The 22,150-nt window shown below is 52.6% G+C and overlaps 1 protein-coding gene across 3 annotated transcripts in view; it reads right to left on the bottom strand.

The window, feature by feature from the left end:
• The window catches only part of LOC140389982 (coagulation factor X), a 53,841-nt gene extending 32,064 nt beyond the window's left edge, over nucleotides 1-21,777 (bottom strand). The window contains exons 1-2 of one of the 3 annotated variants that reach the window (XM_072474728.1): nucleotides 21,500-21,777; nucleotides 1,014-1,113 (exon numbers count right to left, since the gene is read on the bottom strand). In XM_072474728.1, coding sequence (XP_072330829.1) covers nucleotides 1,014-1,083 — 70 coding nt within the window. In that variant the 5' untranslated portion in view covers nucleotides 1,084-1,113; nucleotides 21,500-21,777. The remainder of the gene's footprint in view (nucleotides 1-1,013; nucleotides 1,114-21,499) is intronic. The other 2 variants (XM_072474727.1, XM_072474729.1) reach the window with 2 other exon arrangements.
• Nucleotides 21,778-22,150: the final 373 nt, after the last annotated feature.

The raw sequence follows: 22,150 nt of genomic DNA, 5'->3' as shown, positions 1-22,150 counted from the left end.
CTGCAGGAGACTTTGTTCCCTGGGCAGGAACAGCATACTCCAGTCATTCGAGGTTGTGATATGCCTCGTTTTAGTGTATTGGGCCATTAGAAACGCAATGTCAAAGCCTTGACGTGATGTGCACTGAGAATTGGGATTGGACGTCAGAAGTCTATAAATGTTCAGGCCTGAAGCGTCAAGAGACCAAAAAAATGCCCTTTCAGGCCTGTTTTCAACTTGATGGTGCAAGTCTCCCCCACTCAGGTTCATGAGCTCAGATATCCCTGGGCTGTTCTTGCTAGAAACTGAAGGTGAACAAGCAGAAAATGTACCCCCACCACCGATTTTGTATCAAAGTCTTTCCCCTTTACAGTCCCAGCTAGGCCATTGAGAATAGCCCTGAAGTAGTGAAATTGGATTGTGAAAGAAGCAGGTAATGAGGAAAATTTGAGGAAAAATTGGATTGATGTTTGAGCTAATGGGTGTTTGAGAGGAATTTGCTTTTGGGATTGTGGTAATACCAGGTATTGCAGTACCTGAGAGGTGGATGACCATTGGCTAGACCTAGGAGTCTACCATTGGCTAACGTACATAGCTCCGCCCTGAGAGGCGGCGTATAAGAACCAATGCCTTCCCAGCAGCCTTCACTTTCTGTATCGAAGCTGCTGGGTACAGTTCTAGCTGATTAAAGCCTATTAGTTATGCCTCACCTTGTCTCGAGAGTAATTGATTGTGCATCAGGGATGAGCTCTATAAACCTTTGAATCTTGGTGCCTTGTTCTTTAACATGAAACAGTCCATTGTAGACCTCTAGTGCTCATCTGGTGCATGCCCCTCAGTGTCCTTTCAAAAAACCTTACCAGACTAAGCAACATGACTAATGTTTTAATGGTAAAAATAAACCTTTGATGTCACTGTTGATAACACTGAAACATCTCATTCTCTGTTCCATGCATTTTCTTCATGCAGCAGCTTCTGATCATACATCATTAATAGACAACTCAAAGTAGGGTCAGTGTGACCTCGGCACCTACCTGAGCTCATTACATCTCCTGTACTGCTCACCAGCATCAGCAACGTCAAACACCAATAACATCCAAACATCTTCAAGGATTGATAACCAACCTAGCCTGTCTGGACAATCAAAGACATGATCAGAGACAAGATCCTGCCATTCAGTGAAATCTCTTAAGCCATTCCATGTCTCTAACTCAGCCTATTATAATACTCCTGCAGTTCCACATCTGGACGTGATAATTTTTAAATATTCCTGGAGTAGAGTGATTAGACCTTATCTGTTTACACTCTTGAGGTCAAGTGTTTCGACCTTGTTTGTTTAAAACTCATGGGATATAGTGGCTGCACATTGTCTACAGAAATTTACATAGGTGCAGTGTCTGTTGAATGTTCAAAAGGTACAGAGACTTGCAGACATGATTGCTTGGCAGAGGTGACTGAGCACACCTCTGTAAGTATCAGCCATAAAGAGGCCATCGTCACAGGAGAGGAAACTCTAATGAACACTCTCATGAAGTTTGCGAAGACAAGTGGTCTCACAGTTTGCTGCAAAGACATGCTTGCAAGCTACAGACTCAGTTAAAAAGTTGCCCCTTTACCAGATTCATACTCAAAATATGCTTTGTTATTGAAAAAGACATAACACAATACATACTCAACTTCCCAGTATTAGTAAGTCTTGCACATGGTCAGCAGATTCATTGAAAACGTCCCCACTATCCACATGCATGCTATTTCTTCTAGCACTCTGGATTTGGAAAACACAGGCCTCAGGAAGCAGTCAATGTGACATCAATCACTTTAAGAGTGCTCATGCTATCGATCAAGTGCTGTTGCCTATTTAAGGCTAAATGTTTTCAATATTGTGGTGTTGGGTGCTCTGAGGTACAGATGAACCAACACGGTTGCAATTGGTACAACGCTGTTTTATTCCAACTTGCTATTTACAGATCTATCTTGATACTCTGCACGTGGTGACTCTCTGAGTGTCTTGTTAATCAGGTCCTGTCCTTGTCCTGGACTGACCACCAGGTGTCGTGTTTCTTGTCTTATACTGTCTCTGTCCTTGTCTGTGATTGGCTGTCGTGTTATGTGTGCTAATTGGTCTGTTGGTCTGTCTATCATGATGTGTGTGTTTGAATATCATGACATCCCCCCCTTTTTTTGACAAGATTACGTGCCTACGTGGTTATAAATATGAATGTGTCCTGAGTGCAGCTAAAAGTGTGTGTGTGCGTGATATTTACAGCATGTACATGTGGCGTAACTATATACATGGGACGATATCGGGTGTGTCATGCTAACGAGGTTGTACCACAACAAAAAAAGAAAAACTTTGAAGTGTGGTCCGGTCAAACGAGATCTGGAATGATAAAACAGTAACATGTTACAATACAATAGTTGCTAAACGTTGACGTGTGAACAGTCTCATAAGTCCAGGCTAGTAGGTGTGTGACGAATTCGGGTTGACCGCCTCAAGGGTGGGTCGAGAACCACCGGCTGAGGTGCGAGTCTGGCCACGGGTGGCGATGGAAGGGGCATGGTCTGTGGCAGCTCCACGAAGTCACTATCAGGAACCAGTGGAGGACCCGGCGTCTGTGTACGGTTCCGTTGCGAGCGTGGAAGGAGGCGAAGGGCTCGCCGATTGCGCCTACACACGGATCCATCCGGCATGCGTACCAGGAACGAGCGGGGAGCCACGCGTTGGAGAACTTCGGCAGGTGCTGACCAGCCACCATCTGGTATATGAATGCGGACTTTGTCTCCAGGGGCCAGGGGGGGGAAGATCAGTTGCCCTTGTGTCGTATGAACTCTTCTGGCGATCACGCTGCAGTTGCATCTTATGCAGTACCGGAGCATGGTCTGTTGTTGGTGCCAGGATGGAAGGCACAGTGGTTCTGAGGGCGCGACCCATCAGCAGCTGTGCTGGCGAGAGACCCGTGGCTAGCGGGGCCGATCGATAGGCCAGCAGGGCGAGGTAGAAGTCGGACCCGGCAGCAGCAGCCTTGCAGAGGAGCCGCTTGGCAATGTGAACGCCCTTCTCCGCCTTTCCATTGGACTGGGGATGCAGAGGGCTGGACGTCACGTGTGTGAAGCCATATGAGGCGGCAAAGGACGACCATTCATTGTTGGCAAAACAGGGCCCATTGTCCGACATGACAGTCATCGGAATGCCGTGGCGAGCAAAGGTGTCTTTGCAGGCCCTGATGACAGCAGACGACGTCAGATCGTGTAGGCGTATGACTTCTGGGTAATTGGAGAAGTAGTCCATGATGATAACATAGTCCCTGCCAAGCGCGTGAAATAGGTCGACACCCACCTTCGCCCAGGGGGACGTCACCAGCTCATGGGGCAGAAGCGTCTGCCGGCTGAAACCTTTGGCAGGTTGTGCAGTTGATCACCATTTTGGCAATATCGTCACTGATGCCCGGCCAGTATACCGCCTCTCGGGCCCTCCGTCTGCTCTTCTCGACCCCCAAGTGGCTTTTGTGTATTTGATTGAGAACCAGCTGGCGCATACTGTGCGGAATGACGATCCTGTCTAGCTTCAGAAGGATCCCATCAATGGTGGCTAGGTCGTCCCGTACATTATAGAACTGCGGGCACTGCCCTTTGAGCCATCCTCCCGTCATGTGGCGCATCACTCGCTGTAAAAGGGGGTCGGCCGCTGTCTCTCGGTGGATGCGGGCCAGACTGGAGTCGTTATCCGGCAGTTTTGCCGCTGTCAAGGCCACCTGTGCCTCGACCTGATATACGAACCCCTCCGCATCCAGTGGTGTACTCACTGCTCGGGATAGGGCATCCGCCACGATGAGGTCCTTCCCTGGAGTGTAGATCAGTTGGAAGTCATACCTCCTGAGTTTAAGTAGGAAGCGCTGGAGGCGAGGGGTCATGTCGTTCAGGTCCTTTTTTATTATGTTGACCAGGGGGCGGTGGTCAGTTTCGACCGTGAATCGTGGCAAACCATATACATAATCGTGGAACTTGTCCAAACCAGTTAGCAAGCCCAGGCATTCTTTTTCAATTTGCGCGTAGCACTGCTCTGTGGGGGTCATAGCCCGTGATGCATAGGCAACCGGGGCCCATGACGACGTGTCATCCCTCTGCAGGAGCACTGCTCCAATGCCGGATTGGCTGGCATCAGTTGAGATTTTGGTGGGACGAGACGTGTCGAAGAACGCCAACACTGGTGCCGTGGCAAGTTTGTGTTTGAGCTTCTCCCATTCCAGCTGGTGTGTATGTTGCCACTGGAAGTCTGTGGATTCTTTTACGAGATGGCGCAGAGCCGTTGTGTGGGAAGCAAGGTTGGGAATGAATTTCCCGAGGAAGTTGACCATGCCCAGGAATCGTAGTACAGCCTTCTTGTCGGCCGGCCGCGGCATGGCTGTGATGGCACTCACCTTGTCTGCATCCGGACAGACCCCTGACCAGGAGATGTGGTCCCCCAGGAACTTCAATTCGGTCTGGCCAAAGGCACACTTGGCTCGGTTGAGGCGCAGGCCATTTTCCCGTATGCGGGCAAAAACGCATTGGAGACGATGTATGTGCTCCTGCGGTGTGGTGGACCAGATGATGACATCGTCCACATATACGCGCACCCCTTCGATGCCTTCCATCATCTGCTCCATGATTCTGTGGAAGACCTCGGATGCCGAGATGATGCCAAATGGCATCCGGTTGTAGCAGAATCTGCCGAAAGGGGTGTTAAAGGTGCATAGCTTTCGGCTGGATGGGTCCAGTTGGATCTGCCAAAATCCTTTCGAAGCATCCAGTTTGGTGAATATCTTGGCTTGGGCCATTTCACTGGTGAACTCCTCCCGTTTGGGTATGGGATAATGTTCCCGCATAATGTTATTATTGAGGTCTTTGGGGTCTATACAGATGCGGAGCTCGCCAGAGGGCTTCTTGACACACACCATGGAGCTGACCCATGGCGTGGGCTCCGTGACCCTGGATAGGACCACTTGGTCCTGGAGATCCTGCAGCTGCAGCTTGAGGCGGTCTTTAAGTGGCGCAGGAACCCTGCAAGGTGCGCGAACAACCGGGATGGCGTCCGGTTTGAGGCGAATTTTGTATGTGTATGGCAGTGTTCCCATGCCTTCAAATGCCTCCTGGTTGTGGGCGAGGAGCGATTGGAGATTTGCATTGAACTCAGCATCTGGGAAGTCAGATGTGTCGTCTGGAGAGAGAGACAGAATTCGCTGTACAAGGTGGAGAGCCTTACATGCCTGTGCGCCCAGCAAGGAATCTTTCAATGAGCCAACTATTTCAAACGAGAGTGTGGCTGTGTGCGTTTTGTGTGTCACCTGGAGCTGGCAGGATCCCATGGCCGGGATAACGTTCCCGCTGTAGTCGACCATCTTGCACCGGGGTGGCTGGATAGGTGGTCTGACCTTCATGGCATGGAATGCTGAATATGCTATGAGGTTGGCTGATGCGCCAGTGTCCAGGCGGAAAGTGATCTGCGATCGGTTGACCGTCAGGGTGGCACTCCATTCATCGGCCGGATTGATGGTGTTGACCCGGTTCACATCAATGACCGCAACCCGGAAGGCATCTTGGTTATCTGTGTCGTTGGGTTGGATGTCCTGATGTGTGGGCTGGACGGTCCTCACGTGTCTGCGAGGTTGTCGGAGATGTGTAGGATCCACCGGTTGAACCGCTCGACAGTAGGCAGCGTAGTGGCCCATCTTGCCACAGCGTAGGCATTGTCGGTTTTTTGCAGGACATTGCCCTTTTAAGTGTGCAGCTCCACAGTCGCCGCACGTCATGACGTCACGACGTTTGTTACGCCACTGCACCGGGTGCGCCTGCGCAGTGCGTCCCTCGATGTTGCCGTTGGTTTTGGCGCGCACAAGCGCGGGAGACCTCGAAAAGCGCGCGAAACGGCCGCCCTCGTCCGGGCCGCGGGCCAGGAGAAACTCGATTACCTGGATGCGCTCGGCCTCGTGGGCGGCCTGGCTTGCCGATTCGATCGCGTGGGACCCCCTCCGTGCCGATTCGGTCGCCTGAAATTGGGCAAAGCGGCTGGTCGCATTTTCATGGAGGACACAGGCTTCCACCGCAGATGCTAAGGTCAGGCCTTTAATTTTAAGAAGCTGCTGGCGTAGGCCACTGGGGGCAATGCCAAAAACGATCAGGTCCCGGATCATGGACTCTGAGGTGTTGCCGTAATCGCAGGACTGCGCGAGTATGCGGAGGTGCTTCAGAAAGGGTTGAAAGAGCTCATCCTTACCTTGCAGGCGTTGCTGAAAGATATACCTTTCAAAGCTTTCATTTACCTCAACGTTGAAGTGCTGGTCGAGCTTGAGGAGGACCGTGTCACATTTGGATTGGTTCTCGCCTTCCGCGAACACCAAGGAGTTGTATACATCGATGGCGTGCTGACCTGCGGTAGTGAGGAGCATGGCAATCTTTGTTTCGTCCGAGGCACCCTGTTTTTCGTTGGCTCGCATGTACAGTTCAAATCGTTGCTTGAAGAGCTTCCAATTGGTGCCCAGGTTCCCAGCGACTTGCAACTTCTGCGGTTTGTTGTTGATGTCCATGGCTCAGGATGGCAGATTTGCCGGCAGGTATCGATCCACTCACTGGTATCATGTGGTATTGGGTGCTCTGAGGTACAGATGAACCAACACGGTTGCAATTGGTACAACGCTGTTTTATTCCAACTTGCTATTTACAGATCTGGCTTGATACTCTGCACGTGGTGACTCTCTGAGTGTGTTGTTAATCAGGTCCTGTCCTTGTCCTGGTCTCTAGATGGACTGACCACCAGGTGTCGTGTTTCTTGTCTTATACTGTCTCTGTCCTTGTCTGTGATTGGCTGTCGTGTTATGTGTGCTAATTGGTCTGTTGGTCTGTCTATCATGATGTGTGTGTTTGAATATCATGACAAATATTACAGAGAATATCCTAATTCCTAAACAACAGGGGAAAAAACCTAATCCTAAAACAAGTGAGCAGGGGTTGGTTTAGTACATTGGGCGTGGGTTCAATTCCCGTACCGGCCTCCCCGAAGAGGCTGGCGACTAGGGGCTTTTCACAGTAACTTCATTAAAGCCTCCTTGTGACAATAAGCAATAAAAAAAAATTAAAAACAGAGGCGCAATACAGAGGAAGAAAATAACTGCCCTTTAATCCAGGTCAGCACAAGATCAGAGTGTAGGGCTTTAAAACCTACACTCCAGAGAATCCCGCTGCCAGCGAATGGCCGGAGAATTCTGGTCATAAAGTTCAGAGTGGGCGTGCCGGGGTAGATGCTGGGAGGATATTTTCCCTCGTGGGAAAATCTAGAACTAGAAGGCACAATTTCAGAACAAAGATTATCCCCTTTAGGTTGGAGATGAGGACAAATCTCTTCTCTCAGAGGGTCATAATCTTTGGAATTCTGTTTTCCAGGGAATTCTGAGGCAGGGTCAATGAATATATTCAAGGCTGAGTTTGATAAATTTGTGATTGGTAAGGGCGTCGAGGGTATGGGGGGCAAGCAGAAAAGTGGAGTTGAGGCTGGATCACATCAACAATGATCTTAGACATAGAATTTACAGTGCAAAAGGAGGCCAATTAGCCCATCGAGCCTGAACCGGCCCTTGGAAAGAGCACCCCACTTAAGCCCACAACTCCGCTCCATACCCGTAAACCGCCAACCCCACCCAACCCCTTTATACACTCGGGGCAATTTAGCATGGCCAATCCACCTAACCTGCACGTCTTTGGACTGTGGGAGGAAATTGGAGCATCCGGAGGAAACCCACGCAGACACGGGGAGAACATGCAGACTCCGCTCAGACAGTGAATCCGGGAAGCCGGGAATCAAATCTGGGACACTGGAGCTGTGAAGCGACAATGCTAACCACTGTGCTACCGTGCCGCCCCTTATTGAATCTCAGAGCAAGTTCGAAGGTTCAAATTGCCTCACTTGCTCCTATTTCCTATGCTCTAAGATCCCAATGGTCCAAACCTCTGCAGCAAGAAGATACCCGAGTCACGCATTCATACGAGTGGAACTTGAGCCCTGTAATGCCGCAAGAGACAGAAATGATAACATTGTTTCAAAGATAATTGAGTCAGTAGTTTTTTTTAATTTAGAGGACTCAATTATTTTTTTCCAATTTGGGGCCAATTTAATGTGGCCAGTATATAAGATCCCTCGGAGAGAAACATGTCTGACCTAAAAGGGTGACTCCCTAATTTTAAAGTAGCACCCCCCCACCCCACGTTCTGGTCTCACCCACAAGAGGAAACATTCTTTCCATGTCCATCATGTCAATACCATTCAGGATCTTATATACTTCAATCAAGTCACCCCTCACTTTTCTAAACTGCAGTGGAAACAAGCCCAGTCTATCCAACCTATCCTCGTAAGACAATCTGGTCATTCCAGGTATCAATATCGTAAACCTCCTCTGAACCGCCTCTAATGCATTTACATCCTTCCTTTAATAAGGAGACCAAAACTTCATGCAATATTCGAGATGTGGGTTCACCAATGCTCTTCATAACTGAAGCACAACACCCTTACTTTTAGCCATTTCCAGTTCAGGAGTCAGCGCAGGTGCAATTGGCCCAAAATATCTCCAATCTGCCAGTTTAAGAGTCTGACAGCCATGGGTATAAAATCCAAGACAGAACCTAGGCTGATATTTAATTGTACTCTTGGTTAAGGAATTGGTCAGGACTCAAGAGTCATTGGCCATTACAGCACAGAATGAGGCCCTTCAGCCCATCGTGTCTGTGCAGGCCAAGAAATACCTATCCTAAACCCATTTTCCCACACTTGGTCTGTAGCTTTGTAAGCTATGGCATTTCAAGTGCTCATCTAAATTATTCTTTAATGTTGTGAGGGTTCCCACCTCTACCATCCTTTCCGGCAGTGAGTCCCAGATTCCCACCATCCGCTGGCTGAAAAAGCTTTCCCTCAAATTCCTTCTAAATCTCTTGCCCATTACCATAAATCTATGTCCCCTGGTTATTGACCCCTTTACTATGGGGCAAAGTCTCTTCGTATCTATCCTATCGACATGGATACCACTATTACACGTGAGAACACCACCCACCAGGTACGCGGTACATACTCGTGCGACTCGGCCAACGTTGTCTACCTCTTACGCTGCAGGAAAGGATCTCCCGAAGTGTGGTACATTGGCGGGACCATGCAGACGCTGCAACAACGAATGAACGGACATCGCGCAACAATCACCAGGCAGGAATGTTCCCTTCCAGTTGGGGGACAGTTCAGCAGTCAAGGGCATTCAGCCTCTGATCTCTGGGTAAGCGTTCTCCAAGGCGGCCTTCAGGACGCGCGACAACGCAGAATCGCCGAGCAGAAACTTATAGCCAAGTTCCGCACACGAGTGCGGCCTCAACCAGGACCTCGGATTCATGTCGCATTACATTCATCCCCCATCATCTGGCCTGCAAAATCCTACCAACTGTCCTGGCTTAATACAATTCACACCTCTTTAACCTGGGGTTACCCCATCTCTGGATCTGTAAAGATTTAATCACCTGCTAATGGTCGCATTCCAAGCATTGTTTGGCATCTTTGAATCTGTCTATATATATGTGTTTCTGGAACAGACCTCTTCATTCATCTGAGGAAGGAGCAGCGCTCCGAAAGCTAGTGACATCGAAACAAACCTGTTGGACTTTAACCTGGTGTTGTAAGACTTCGTACTATCTATCCTATGTCACAATTTTGTACACCTTGATCAGCTCCCCCCTCAGCCTACTCTACTCTAAGGAAAACAACCCTAGCCTAAGCAGCCTCTCTTCATAGCTGAAATACGCCAGCGCAAGCAACATCCTGGGGAATCTCCTTTTCACCCTCTCGCGTGCAATCTCTTCCTTCCTATAGCGTGGTGACTGGAACTGCGCACAGTACTCCAGCTGTGGCCTAATGAGCATTTTATACAGCTCCATCACAACCTCCCTGCTCAGCTAATGAAGACAAGTATTTCATATGCCTTCTTAATCTCTGTATCTAACAGTCCTGCTGCCTTCAGAGATCTATGGACATGCACCCAAAGGTCCCTCTGGTCCTCAGCAGGAACTCCCCGATTCTTCTTTGAAATAGTGCCACGGACTCTTGTTTACATCCACTGGCCAGGGCGGACACAGCCTTGGCTTAAAGTCTCATCCACGACACAGCATCTCCATCAACCATGACAACACAGACCTCTGGCTTGAACCCAGCACCTTCAGACTAAGAGGCAAGAGCACTGTTAACTGAACCTAAAGATGTGAACATTGCTATATCAATGCAAATTCTTCCTGCACTACAATTTGAAATGATTCTCTACATGTCACCTCTGCAAACACGAATTAAGGGGCAGGATTCTCCCTTCTGGGGACTGAGTCCCCATGCCAGCGGGAAAACTGGCGCAAACCATTCCGGTATCAACAGCCCCCGAAAGTGTGGAATTCTCCGCATTTTCGGGGGCTAGGTAGACGCCGGAGGGGTTGGCGCTGAAGAGACGAGTTTGCACATGCGCGGAACGGCCGGTGTGATCTCGCGCATGAGCAGATCGGCCAGCATGCTTCCGCGCATGCGTGGGGGTTCTCTTCTCCGCGCCGGCCACCGGGCAATATGGTCGAACCCTACAGGGCCCGGCCCGGAGCAAAGAAGTCCCCCCACGGAACCAGCCCGCCAGCAGATCGGTAGGCCCCGATCGCGGGAAGGCCACCGTGGGGACCCCACCCCCGGGGTCGGAACCCACCGCACCTGCCCGAGGACCGCCCCTGCACACTCACCTGCCAGGTCCCGCCATGCGTGAGGTGAGTAATTCACGCTGGCAGGACAGGCCAAAACTGATCAGCCGCTGCGCCCATTGAGGCCCAGAGAATCGCCGGGGGTGCCGCTGTCAGCGGCCCCTGACCGACGTGGCAGGAATCCCACCGCCGCACAAAAAATGGCGCCGGAAAAAAGGGCAGCCGGCGTTGGGGCGGGATTCGCACCTCCCCCAGGGGATTCTCCGACCCGGCGGGGTGTCAGATAATCTCAGCAAAGGCCTCTAATCCAAAGCGTAATTATTACTCATCAAGTCCGACTGCTCCTTAACTTCCAATTCTGTGGTATCCTTCGGACTCAAATGGGGCGGCATAGTGGCATAATGGTTAACACTGCGGCCTCACGACTTCCAGTGATGACGATGTGCTGAGCAGTCGTGCGTCAGGTGGCTCTCCTCCCGTGGACCCGAAAAATAGTCACTGATCAACAAAAACTCGCCGAAAAAGACGCAGCAACTCATTCCCCAATCTTAGTAAGTCAGAGGAAGGAAGAAAAAGAGGGGGAATATAAAAAAAGATGCCCGGAACAAGCCAAACTAGGGGCCGAGCAGAGACCAGGAGTGGAAGGGGCCAGGAACGACCAACCAGCACACGAGGCGGCGGAGCGCAAGTTGCGCCGAAGCAAAAGGAGCAACCCAGGCACGGACAAGATCCTCCCGCACCTGGGGGAAGCTGGAAGGCATCCTTCACCGAGGCACAGAGGGAGCACCAACAGGAGATAAAGGCGGAGGTAAAACCGGACATTGAGGCCGCGGTGAAGGCCGCGGTGGCAGAGACCCTGGCCCAACTACAGCTCGCCCTGAGCAGAGCGGAGAAGAGGCTGGAAGCCCAAGAGGTGACCATCAAAGAGTTGGAAAAGGCCGCAACTGACCAGAATGATCGGATCGTGGCGCTGGAGAAAGGTGGCAGGGTTGGTCGCGACGCTGGGCAGTCCGAGGGGTAAAGTAGAGGATCAGGAGAACCGCTCAAGGAGGCAAAACCTGCGGATTGTGGAGGGGATCGAAGGCAGGGACCACACGGGCTACGTGGCCGAGATGCAACCTGGTGGGAAGAGAAACCTTCCCCAACCCACCAGAAATGGACAGGGCACACCGGTCGCTGCGCCCAAAACCCAAAGTTGAGGAACAACCGAGGGCAGTGATAGCCAAACTGTACCGGTATCAGGACCGAGAAAGAATCCTGCACTGGGCCAGGCAGTCCAAGAACTGTAGCTGGGAAGGACATAGAATAAGGATATATTAGGACATTGAGGCTGACCTGGCCAGGAGACAGGCAGAATTCAACAGGGCAAAAGCACCCTTTATAAGAATGGCGTACACTTTGGTATGCTGTACCCAGCGAAGCTCTGGGTCACATCTCCACCCAGCCACCCCCAAACACATCCTGAGCAACAAGCAGCAAGCTACCACCTGAGGGACCGCTTCACGTGGGAGATTGTGACCTCATTCAAGTCAGCGAGAGCAACGGAGGAGGGAGAGCGAAGGGGTGCTGGGCGGAAACTGTGGCTGCCCGCAAGTTTCGGGGAGCGAGCACACGGAACTTTTAATCAGGGATGCCTTCATAGCAGGTATGAGCTCCTCAAGAGATCCGCCGAAGACCCCTAGAAAAGGACACCCTGGGACTTAGAGAGGCACGGGCACTGGCAGGGTCCCGGGACGTAGCCTTCCTTCGGGACCTGGCGCCCGCCGAAACCCCACGCGCACCCGAACCATTTCCCCCCCCCCCCCCCACAGCACCTCACTGGAGGGTCAGTACTCCCGCCGCTCCTGCCTAGGCCCGCCAACTCACCGACGCCCCCTACAGGTGCCCCCCCCCCCGTGTCAACCATTTGCCCCAACAGCGCCGCCTAGGGGTGGCGAAGCTGCCAGGGAGGCCGAAACCACGCTCCCGGAGTCGCAACCACCTGTACCCCCACCAGAATCACCACCGAAGTCCAGACGATCCAGAAGGACGACCAGGCCACCCGATCGACTGATTGCTTTGCTGTGACTTTAACCGTGGACGAACACTTTGTAAATATTCTCGACAGCCCTGTAAGGAGGTATCACGGTACCTCCATATCTGATCATACCATGTTAAAGGCGACTGTTACCACTGGCCACCACCCCCGCCGGACTCTTTTTTAACAGGGGGTGAATGCGGTATTATCAGGTACCGGAGTGGTTCGGGCTCTGATCAGGGTTCACCTCCTGGGTGAAGCTCCTGTTCAACGCTCCCATGGCGAGCGTACGGACAAACAACACCAGCTCCCAATACTTCCAGCTGCACAGGGACACCAGGCAGGGATGACCGCTGTCCCCACTGCTGTTCGCCCTAGTGATTGCACTCAGAACAGCAAAAGACTAGAGGGGGATCCAAAGGGGAGGCAGAGAGCACAGAGTCTCGCTCTATGCAGATGACCTGCTCCTCTACATCTCAGACCCACAAAGCAGCATGGAAGGAATCATCACGCTCCTGAAAGAGTTTTGGTGCCTTCTCGGGCTACAAACTCAACATGAGTGTGGTGAATGTTTAATAACTGATAATTCACCAGTGCACTGTGTTATGTTATTAACCCTGTGGGCTCTACCTATGGGCCATTGTATGGCTTCACCCACAGGGGATATGTTGGGCCATCTATGGGCTCCACCCCCTTTACAGGAAGTATAAGAGCTGCTGACCTGCGGGGCCGCCTTCAGTGTTGTACCGGTCACAGGCAGGCTCAGTCCTAAGCTGATTAAAACCACGGTTTACTTCTCCACGTGTCTTCGAGTGAATTGATGGTCCCATCAATTTAATCAGCTTAAAATACTACTATGGAATCAGCCCTCAAACCTGACAGACTGGAACTCGATCCACAGGCCGCGGAGGCGAAAGACATTTTTTCACATTGGTTTCGATGCTTCAAGGCCTATTTCGCCGCATCGTCTACACCATCCGTCACTGACGAATAGAAGCTGAGCCTCCTCCACGCACGGGTGAGCCATCGCATTTCTGTCCAGCTCGACGAAGCCGCTTCCTATACAGAGGCTCTCGCACTACTCAAACGCCTCTATGTGCGGCCTGTGAATGAGGTATACGCGCGACACGTCTTCACCACTCACCGCCAGCGCCCCAGGGAGTCGCTAGATGATTACCTACGCGACCTCAGCCCTCGTGCACAACTGTAACTACCAGGCCGTTACGGCCACTCAGCACATGGAGCTCACCGTCCGAGACGTTTACGTGGCGGGGGTCCGATCGAACTATGTGAGACAGCGCCTGCTCGAACAAGGGGCCCAGGACCTGGACGACACGGTAAAACTGGCTACCTCTCTGGAGGCCGCTTTTCAGAGCCTTACTGCGTTCCCGGCCAATCACTCGACCCGCTCGTGGGCCCTCGACCCGAGACTACCCCAGGCCTGTGCCGCGCGGCCGCCCGCCCATCATGGGGGGGCTACCCTGCTACTTTTGCTGCCAGTCCCAACACCCCCGACTGCACTGCCCGGCCCGCAACGCGAACTGCAGCAGCTGCGGGCGAAAAGGACATTTCGCCAAGTCCCGATCCACAGACTCACAGGCCCGCAGACCCCGCAAGGTGGCAGCGTGTCTGCTGACTCCGCCTCCGTATAACATGTGCGACTCATGGGCCATCCTCCCCCACACGGCCGGCCACGTGCGATCCATGGGGTCCGCCATCTTGGACGCCATCTTCCTCACCGCCTGCCACGCTTGACCAACGGGGACCGCCATCTTGGTCGGCATCTGCTACGCCGCTCGACGCGTACGACCTACACGGACAGCCATCGCGGGGCCACCCCAGCACCTCCGATCACGTCGCCGGCTACCCACACCTCAGCGCGGTCACCCTGGACCAGTTGCGACCTAAGCACCTCCGGAGCCCCATGATGGCCGTCCGGGTTAGCGGGTACGAGACACCTTGTCTTTTCGACTCCGGGAGCACAGCGAGCTTCATTCACCCGGACATGGTAAGACGCTGCTCGCTCCCAATATTCCCGACGCAACAAACCATATACCTCGCCTCTGGGTCGCACTCGGTGCAAATCCAAGGGTGCACTACTGCAACCCTAGCGATACAGGGCGCTGAGTATGCTAATTTTCAACTATATGTGCTCCCAGACCTCTGCGCTCCTCTCCTTTTGGGACTCGACTTCCAGTGCAACCTCAGGAGCCTAACTCTTAAGTTTGGGGGGCCCCTGCCCCCGCTCACCACATGCAGCCTCGCGACCCTAAAAATCGACCGCCCCCCCTCCCCTTCGCAAACCTCACCGCCGACTGCAAGCCAGTCGCCACCAGGAGCAGGCGGTATAGCATGCAGGACAGGACGTTCATTAGGTCCGAGGTCTAGCGTCTCTTGCGGGAGGGAGTCATCGAGGCCAGCAATAGCCCATGGAGAGCTCAGGTGGTGGTCGTCAAGACCGGGGAAAAGCTCCGGTTGGTGGTTGATTACAGCCAGACCATTAACCGGTTTACGCAACTCGATGCGTACCCCCTTCCCCGGATTGCAGACATGGTAAATCAGATCGCGCACTACCATGTGTTCTCCACGGTGGATCTGAAGTCTGCATACCACCAGCTCCCAATCCGCCCGGAGGACCACCACTACACTGCGTTTGAGGCAGACGGCCGCCTTTTCCATTTCCTCCGGGTCCCCTTTGACGTCACGAACGGGGGGCGAAATTCTCCCCCAACGGCGGGATGTCCGCCGACTGGCGCCAAAGCCGGCGCCAATCAGACGGGCATCGCGCCGGCCCAAAGGTGCGGAAGGCTCCGCATCTTTGGCGGCCTAGCCCCAACATTGAGGGGCTAGGCCGACGCCGGAGGGATTTCCGCCCCGCCAGCTGGCGGAAATGGCGTTTGTTTCCCCGCCAGCTGGCGCGGAAATGCGGCGCATGCGCGGGAGCGTCAGCGGCCGTTGTCAGTTTCCCAGCGCATGCGCGGGAGCGTCAGCGGCCGCTGTCAGTTTCCCGCGCATGCGCAGTGGGGAGAGTCTCTTCTGCCTCCGCCATGGTGGAGGCCGTGGCGGAGGCGGAAGGGAAAGAGTGCCCCCACGGCACAGGCCCGCCCGTGGATCGGTGGGCCCCGATCGCGGGCCAGGCCACCGTGGGGGCACCCCCCGGGGTCAGATCACCCCGCGCCCCCCCCAGGACCCCGGAGCCCGCCCACGCCGCCTGGTCCCGCCGGTAAATACCAGGTTTGATTTACGTCGGCGGGACAGGCAATTCCTGGCGGGACTTCGGCCCATCCGGGCCGGAGAATCCAGCGGGGGGTCCCGCCAACCGGCGCGGCCGGATTCCCGCCCCCGCCCAATCTCCGGGAGCGGAGACTTCGGCGGGGACAGGGGCGGGATTCACGGCGGCCAACGGCCATTCTCCGACCCGGCGGGGGGTCGGAGAATGACGCCCAGGGTTTTGGTGTTCCAACGAGCGATGGACCGAATGGTGGACCAGTACAGGCTGCGGGCCACATTTCCGTACTTGGACAATGTCACCATCTGCGGCCATGATCAGCAGGACCATGACACCAACCTCCACCGATTTCTCCAAACTGCCCAAAACCTCAACCTCACCTACAACAAGGAGAAATGCATTTTCCGCACAACCAGGCTAGCCATCCTCGGTTACGTCGTGGAGAACGGGGTCCTCGGGCCCGACCCTAACCGTATGCGCCCCCTCCTACAACTCCCTCTCCCTCACTGTCCCAAGGCCCTGAAGAGGTGCCTTGGAATTTTCTCCTATTACCCAGTGGGTCCCCCAGTATGCGGACAAAACCCGCCCACTATTTAAGGCCACCCTCTTTCGACTGGCAGCCGAGGCTCACCAGGCCTTCAACTGCATCAAGGCGGACATCGCCAAAGCTGCAATGCGCGCGGTGGATGAGTCCGTCCCCTTCCAGGTGGCGAGCGACGCCTCAGAGGTCGCTCTCGCCGCCACTCTCAACCAAGCAGGCAGACCAGTAGCGTTTCTTTCACGCACCCTCACCACCTCCGAAATTCGACACTTCTCGGTCGAAAAAGAAGCCCAAGCCATCGTAGAAGCCGTGCGGCACCGGAGGCACCACCTCGCTGGTAGGAGGTTTACCCTCGTCACCGACCAACGATCAGTTGCCTTCATGTTTGACAATACGCAGCGTGGCAAGATCAAGAATGATAAAATCTTGAGGTGGAGAATCAAACTCTCCACCTATAACTACGATATAGTATATCGTCCTGGGAAGCTCAATGAGCCCTCAGATGCCCTGTCCCGCGGCACATGCTCCAGTGCGCAAGGTGAAGGACTACGGGCTATCCACGCTGACCTCTGCCACCCGGGGGTCACCCGGTTCGCCCATTACATCAAGGCCCGCAACCTGTCCTACTCCACCGAGGAGGTCAGAGCCATGACCAGGGACTGCCAAATCTGTGCGGAGTGTAAACCGCACTTCTATCGACCGGATAAGGCCCACCTGGTAAAGGCATCCCGGCCCTTTGAACGTCAAAGCATCGATTTCAAAGGGCCCCTCCCCTCCAATAACCGCAACACGTACTTCCTTAACATCATAGATGAGTTCTCCCTCTTCCTGTTTGCCATCCCCTGCCCCGATATGACCACCCCCACTGTCATTAAAGCCCTGCATAGTGTCTTCACCCTGTTTGGTTTCCCCAGTTATGTCCACAGCGACAGGGGCTCGTCGTACATGAGCGACGAAATGCGTCAGCATCTGCTCAGTAAGGGCATCGCCTCAAGCAGGACTGCCAGTTATAACCCCAGGGGAAACGGGCAGGTGGAGAGGGAGAACGCGACGGTCTGGAAGACCGTCCTACTGACTCTGCGGTCCAGGAATCTCCCAGTTTCTCACTGGCAGGAGGTCCTCCCCGATGTGCTCCACTCTATTAGGTCCCTCCTTTGCACGGCCACAAACCAGACTCCTCATGACCGTTCGTTTGTTTTCGTTGGGGGAGCTACCTCAGGGGCCTCGCTTCCACCCTGGCTGATGACACCGGGTCCAGTCCTTCTCCGGAAACATGTTCGGAGCCATAAGACCGACCCCCTGGTGGAGAGGGTCCAGCTCCTGCACTCCAACCCACACTATGCGTACGTCGAACACCCCGATGGCCGGCAAGATACCGTCTCCCTCCGGGACCTGGCGCCCGCAGGCTCCAACATCACTCCCACTACGGCATCTCCCACACTATGTCCCGTCCAACCTCCCATGTTCAGCGCCCCCATCCCTATATGGTTCCCGCGCTCCCTCCCACCCGCTGCACCGGTCCACAGGAATGAAGCTCCGGAAGAGCCGCTCCCAGAGTCCACACCTGTGCCGGCTCCGGACCCACTTCCACAGCCACCCGAAGTGGCTGCAACACCAGTGCTTCAGTGGTCGCAATGTACGAACCGGGCACCGGACCAACTGAATCTATGAGCCCGTCATCCCCGCCGGACTTCATTTTTAAACAGGGGGTGAATGTGGTGAATGTATAATTACTGATAATTCACCAGTGCACTGTGTTATGTTATTAATCCTGTGGGCTCTACCTATGGGCCATTGTGTGGCTTCACCCACAGGGGATATGTCGGGGCATGTACGGGCTCTGCCCATTGCCCCACCCCCTTTACAGGAAGTATAAGAGCTGCTGACCTGCGGGGCCGCCTTCAGTGCTGTACCGGTCACAGGCAGGCTCAGTTCTAAGCTGATTAAAACCACGGTTTACTTCTCCACGTGGCTTCGAATGAATTGATGGTTGCATCAATGAGCAAAAGCGAGATCTTCCCAGTGAACCCACAAGGGGAGGGGAAGCACTGGAGGGACTGCCGTTTAAACAAGCCCAACACAGATTCCGCTCCTTGGGGATCCAAATCGCTCACGACTGGACGGGAGTTCACAAGTGGAACCTCACCAGTCTGACAGAGGAAGTCAAAAAGGACCTGCAAGGACGCAACACACTCCCACTCTCCCTCGCAGGGAGAGTGCATATGATCAAAATGAACGTGCTGCCCAGGTACCTCTTCCTACTTAGACCTACCCCATCTATATCCCCAAGGCCTTTTTCAACTCACCGGTCAAATTAATCATGCTGTTTGTATGGGGGGGGGGGGGGGAGGGGGAGAATGCTAGGATCCCAAAGAAAGTCCTACAGAAAACAAAGTTCGGGGGTGGGGGGGTGGGTTTGGGGGGGGGGTGGGTGGGGACAACCCTCCCCCCCCACCCAACCTACAATACTACCACTGAGCGGCGACAGCAGAAAGAGTAATGAGATAGATTGAGGAGCCAGAAGCCAAGTGGGTGCGCATGGAGGAGGCTTCCTGCAGGGGGACCTTGCTCCGGGCCCTCGCAACGGCGGCACTCCCATCCCCACCCAAAAAACACTCCAGCAGCCCAGTGGTGGTAGCCATCCTCCAGACCTAGAACCAGGTTCTAGGCAGCACGGCAGCACAGGTGGATAGCACTGTGGCTTCACAGCACCGGTATCCCAGGTTCGATTCCCCGCTGGGTGACTGTCTGTGCGGAGTCTGCACGTTCTCCCCGTGTCTGCGTGGGTTTCCTCCGGGTGCTCCGGTTTCCTCCCACAGTCCAAAGACATGCAGTTTAGGTGGATTGGCCATGATAAATTGTCCTTAGTGACTAAAAAGGTTAGGAGGAGTTATTGGGTTACGGGGATAGGGTGGAAATGAGGGCTTAAGCGGGTCGGTGCAGACTCGATGGGCCGAATGGCCTCCTTCTGCACTGTATGTTCTATGTAAACATGTAGAAATAATCAGAACCAATTATGGCAGCAATTCGGCCTGACTGAAATGTCCGACAAAGCCTCCTTCTGCAACAACCATGGGTTCGTGCCAGCGACCACTGACTTCACCTTTAAAAAGTGGAGACAGGACGGGGGGGGCACTGACAGTCAAGGACCTATACACCGTCGACAGTGTCACAACACTGGGCGAACTGATGGAGAGATTCCAACTAGCTAAGGACAACAAACTCAGATACCTGAGCTTAAAAACTTCCTACGGAAGGAGACAAGGACGTACCCACAACCACCGCGACAGACAATACTAGAGGAGTTACTGGACGCAAACATTCTAGGGAGAGGAAGCTGTAGTGATATTTACGAACGACTGGTAGAGAGGGCCGACATTGTACTGGACACGACAAGGAGGAAATGGGAGGAAGACCTGGGGCTCGAAATAGGGTGGATACTCTGGAGCAAAGCACTACATGGGGTCAACTCCACCTCCACATGCGCAAGACTCAACCTAAGAGGGGAGAGGGGGGGGGGGCGGCGGGAACAGTGCAACAGGGGTAGCTAAACACAGCTGATAAGAAAGGGGAGCTGCAGTGAAGGGGGGTGAAAGGGGGGCAGTGAAGAAGGAAGGACAAGGGGCAGAGAATGATAGAGGGGAGCCAAAGGCGAGGAATGATGAGGAAACACAAACTGGAAGGAGAGCACGGGAATGACAACGACCACAACGAATACAGCAGGGCAACAGAGAGTAAGAAAATAAAGGAGGAACGACAAACAGCTGAGACGGAGGCAAACACACAACAACAAAAGCGAAAACCGACCGGGAGAAGCAAGCAACGTGCCTACCCAGTTCTGGTTTGTTCTGTATGTATTTTCTTTTACAAAAAACAGAAAAGAAGGGGGGAGCGGAGGGAGAAAGCTCCTTCCCAATGACATATATAATGAAACTGTCTCTTTGTTGTGTCTCTGTATATACACTTCCCCTGTTTTTATTTTCCTGCCCCTTGGTTTTTAGTTATGTAATGTTTGTGTTATTTCTTTTTGGTTTCTCTGTGTGTACATCTGTAAATATACCATGTATAAAAAACCCAATAAAAACATTTTTAAGAAAAACACTGTTGCCTCACAGCACCAGGGATCCAGGTTCGATTCCGACCTCGGACGACTGTGTGGAGTTTGCTTGGGTTTTCTCCGGGAACTCCGGTTTCCTCCCACAGTCCAAAGATGTGTAAGTTAGCTGGACTGGCTATGCTGAATTGTCCCTCGGTGGGGTTACAGCGATAGGGTGGGGGATTGGGCCTAGGTTAGAGTGCTCTTTCAGGGGGTCGGTGAAGACTCGATGGGCCGAATGACCTCCTTTTGCACTGTAGGGATTCTATGAAAACCAAACAAAATGGGTTCACATTATCGACATCTATCTGTTCACAGAGATGACAATATTAAGTACAGGCCTTTGGGAGCACAGAGCACAGCCCTCTATGGAAACCTACAATTTCCCCAACCTCAGACAATTTGAGATGCTATTTTTAATCTTGTCTTGAAAAAATCATGTTTAAATGGTGGAGAAAGTGATTTGACGGAGTTGTCAATCCTGAAACACAAGCAGAAACTGTCAGAAACACAGACTGTCAGAATGACAGTATCAGTAGAACATCCCTGAAACTCAATCACACCACATCACCACACTGTCATAACAAAATCACCAGAGTCTCAAAACAGGCACAGTTAGAATATTTTGTATCTGGCTCTTTGATGTTGAAATTCCCTCTTTAAATTGGGAACTCCCACTGCAAGAGACACTAATCAAGTAAATTCCAAAATGGGAAAGACTCTCGGACGAGTGCATCTCACTCTGTTAAAATAAACTATTTTGTTTGTTTAAATATTTGTAAATTGAAAGAAACAAATCCTCTGTGTTTAAATGAAACAGTTAAATCTGATTCCACATTCAGTCAGTTTGATAGTGAGATTGGTCAAATTTAACCTTTTATTCAATCATTTAAAATGTTTTGTACTTACGTTGTCCTGTCCGTCTGCTAAATTCCAATTCATTCAAACAAAACACAAGTTGATAACTAACTTACTCCAAATATTGACTCAGTGAATCAATCCATTGGAATTCCTGTTTTTTCCCCCCAGAGGATGTTCAGCATGCATAAATCTCAATAAAATTATAACAAGACAACTGATAGTTTAGCGTGCCTCAAGTACAATTCCTGGTCTCTGGTTGAATTAACTGATAGGATCCATTGATTAAGGTTCTGCAGCTTGTCTCCCAGCCCAAATTAGGGAAAAGTCAGACCTGGGTTCCTATTCGTTATCATGCTCCCGTATCAGGATAAGGTTCAATTATGATGTCCTTCCTCCCGCTCCCCATGCTTCCCCCATCCGTTCAATATATTGCTGACACTATCCATTGGCTAGATATGCCTGATGCTCCCTCCGCTGGTTGTGCCTTGCCTGTCAACTTTTTACGTTCATAAATTGTAAGGAGCAAGAAAAGTGGTCAAATTAGTGGAGAATAACCAGCTGACTTGGGGCCCCTGACTGTGGAAAGGCAGATTGTTAGTGGTTGTAAGAAGGCATAACATTGTATCGTTCCAGCTTTGCACAACATTGAAGGACAAATTAACATTACCCATGAGTCTCTGGTTGGCCATTGAATGCATT

This window comes from Scyliorhinus torazame, chromosome 14, assembly GCF_047496885.1.
Source record: "Scyliorhinus torazame isolate Kashiwa2021f chromosome 14, sScyTor2.1, whole genome shotgun sequence".
NCBI lineage: Eukaryota > Metazoa > Chordata > Chondrichthyes > Carcharhiniformes > Scyliorhinidae > Scyliorhinus > Scyliorhinus torazame.
The sequence above is the reverse complement of the archived record's forward strand: the minus strand, read 5'-3'. Positions and strand labels throughout refer to the sequence as shown.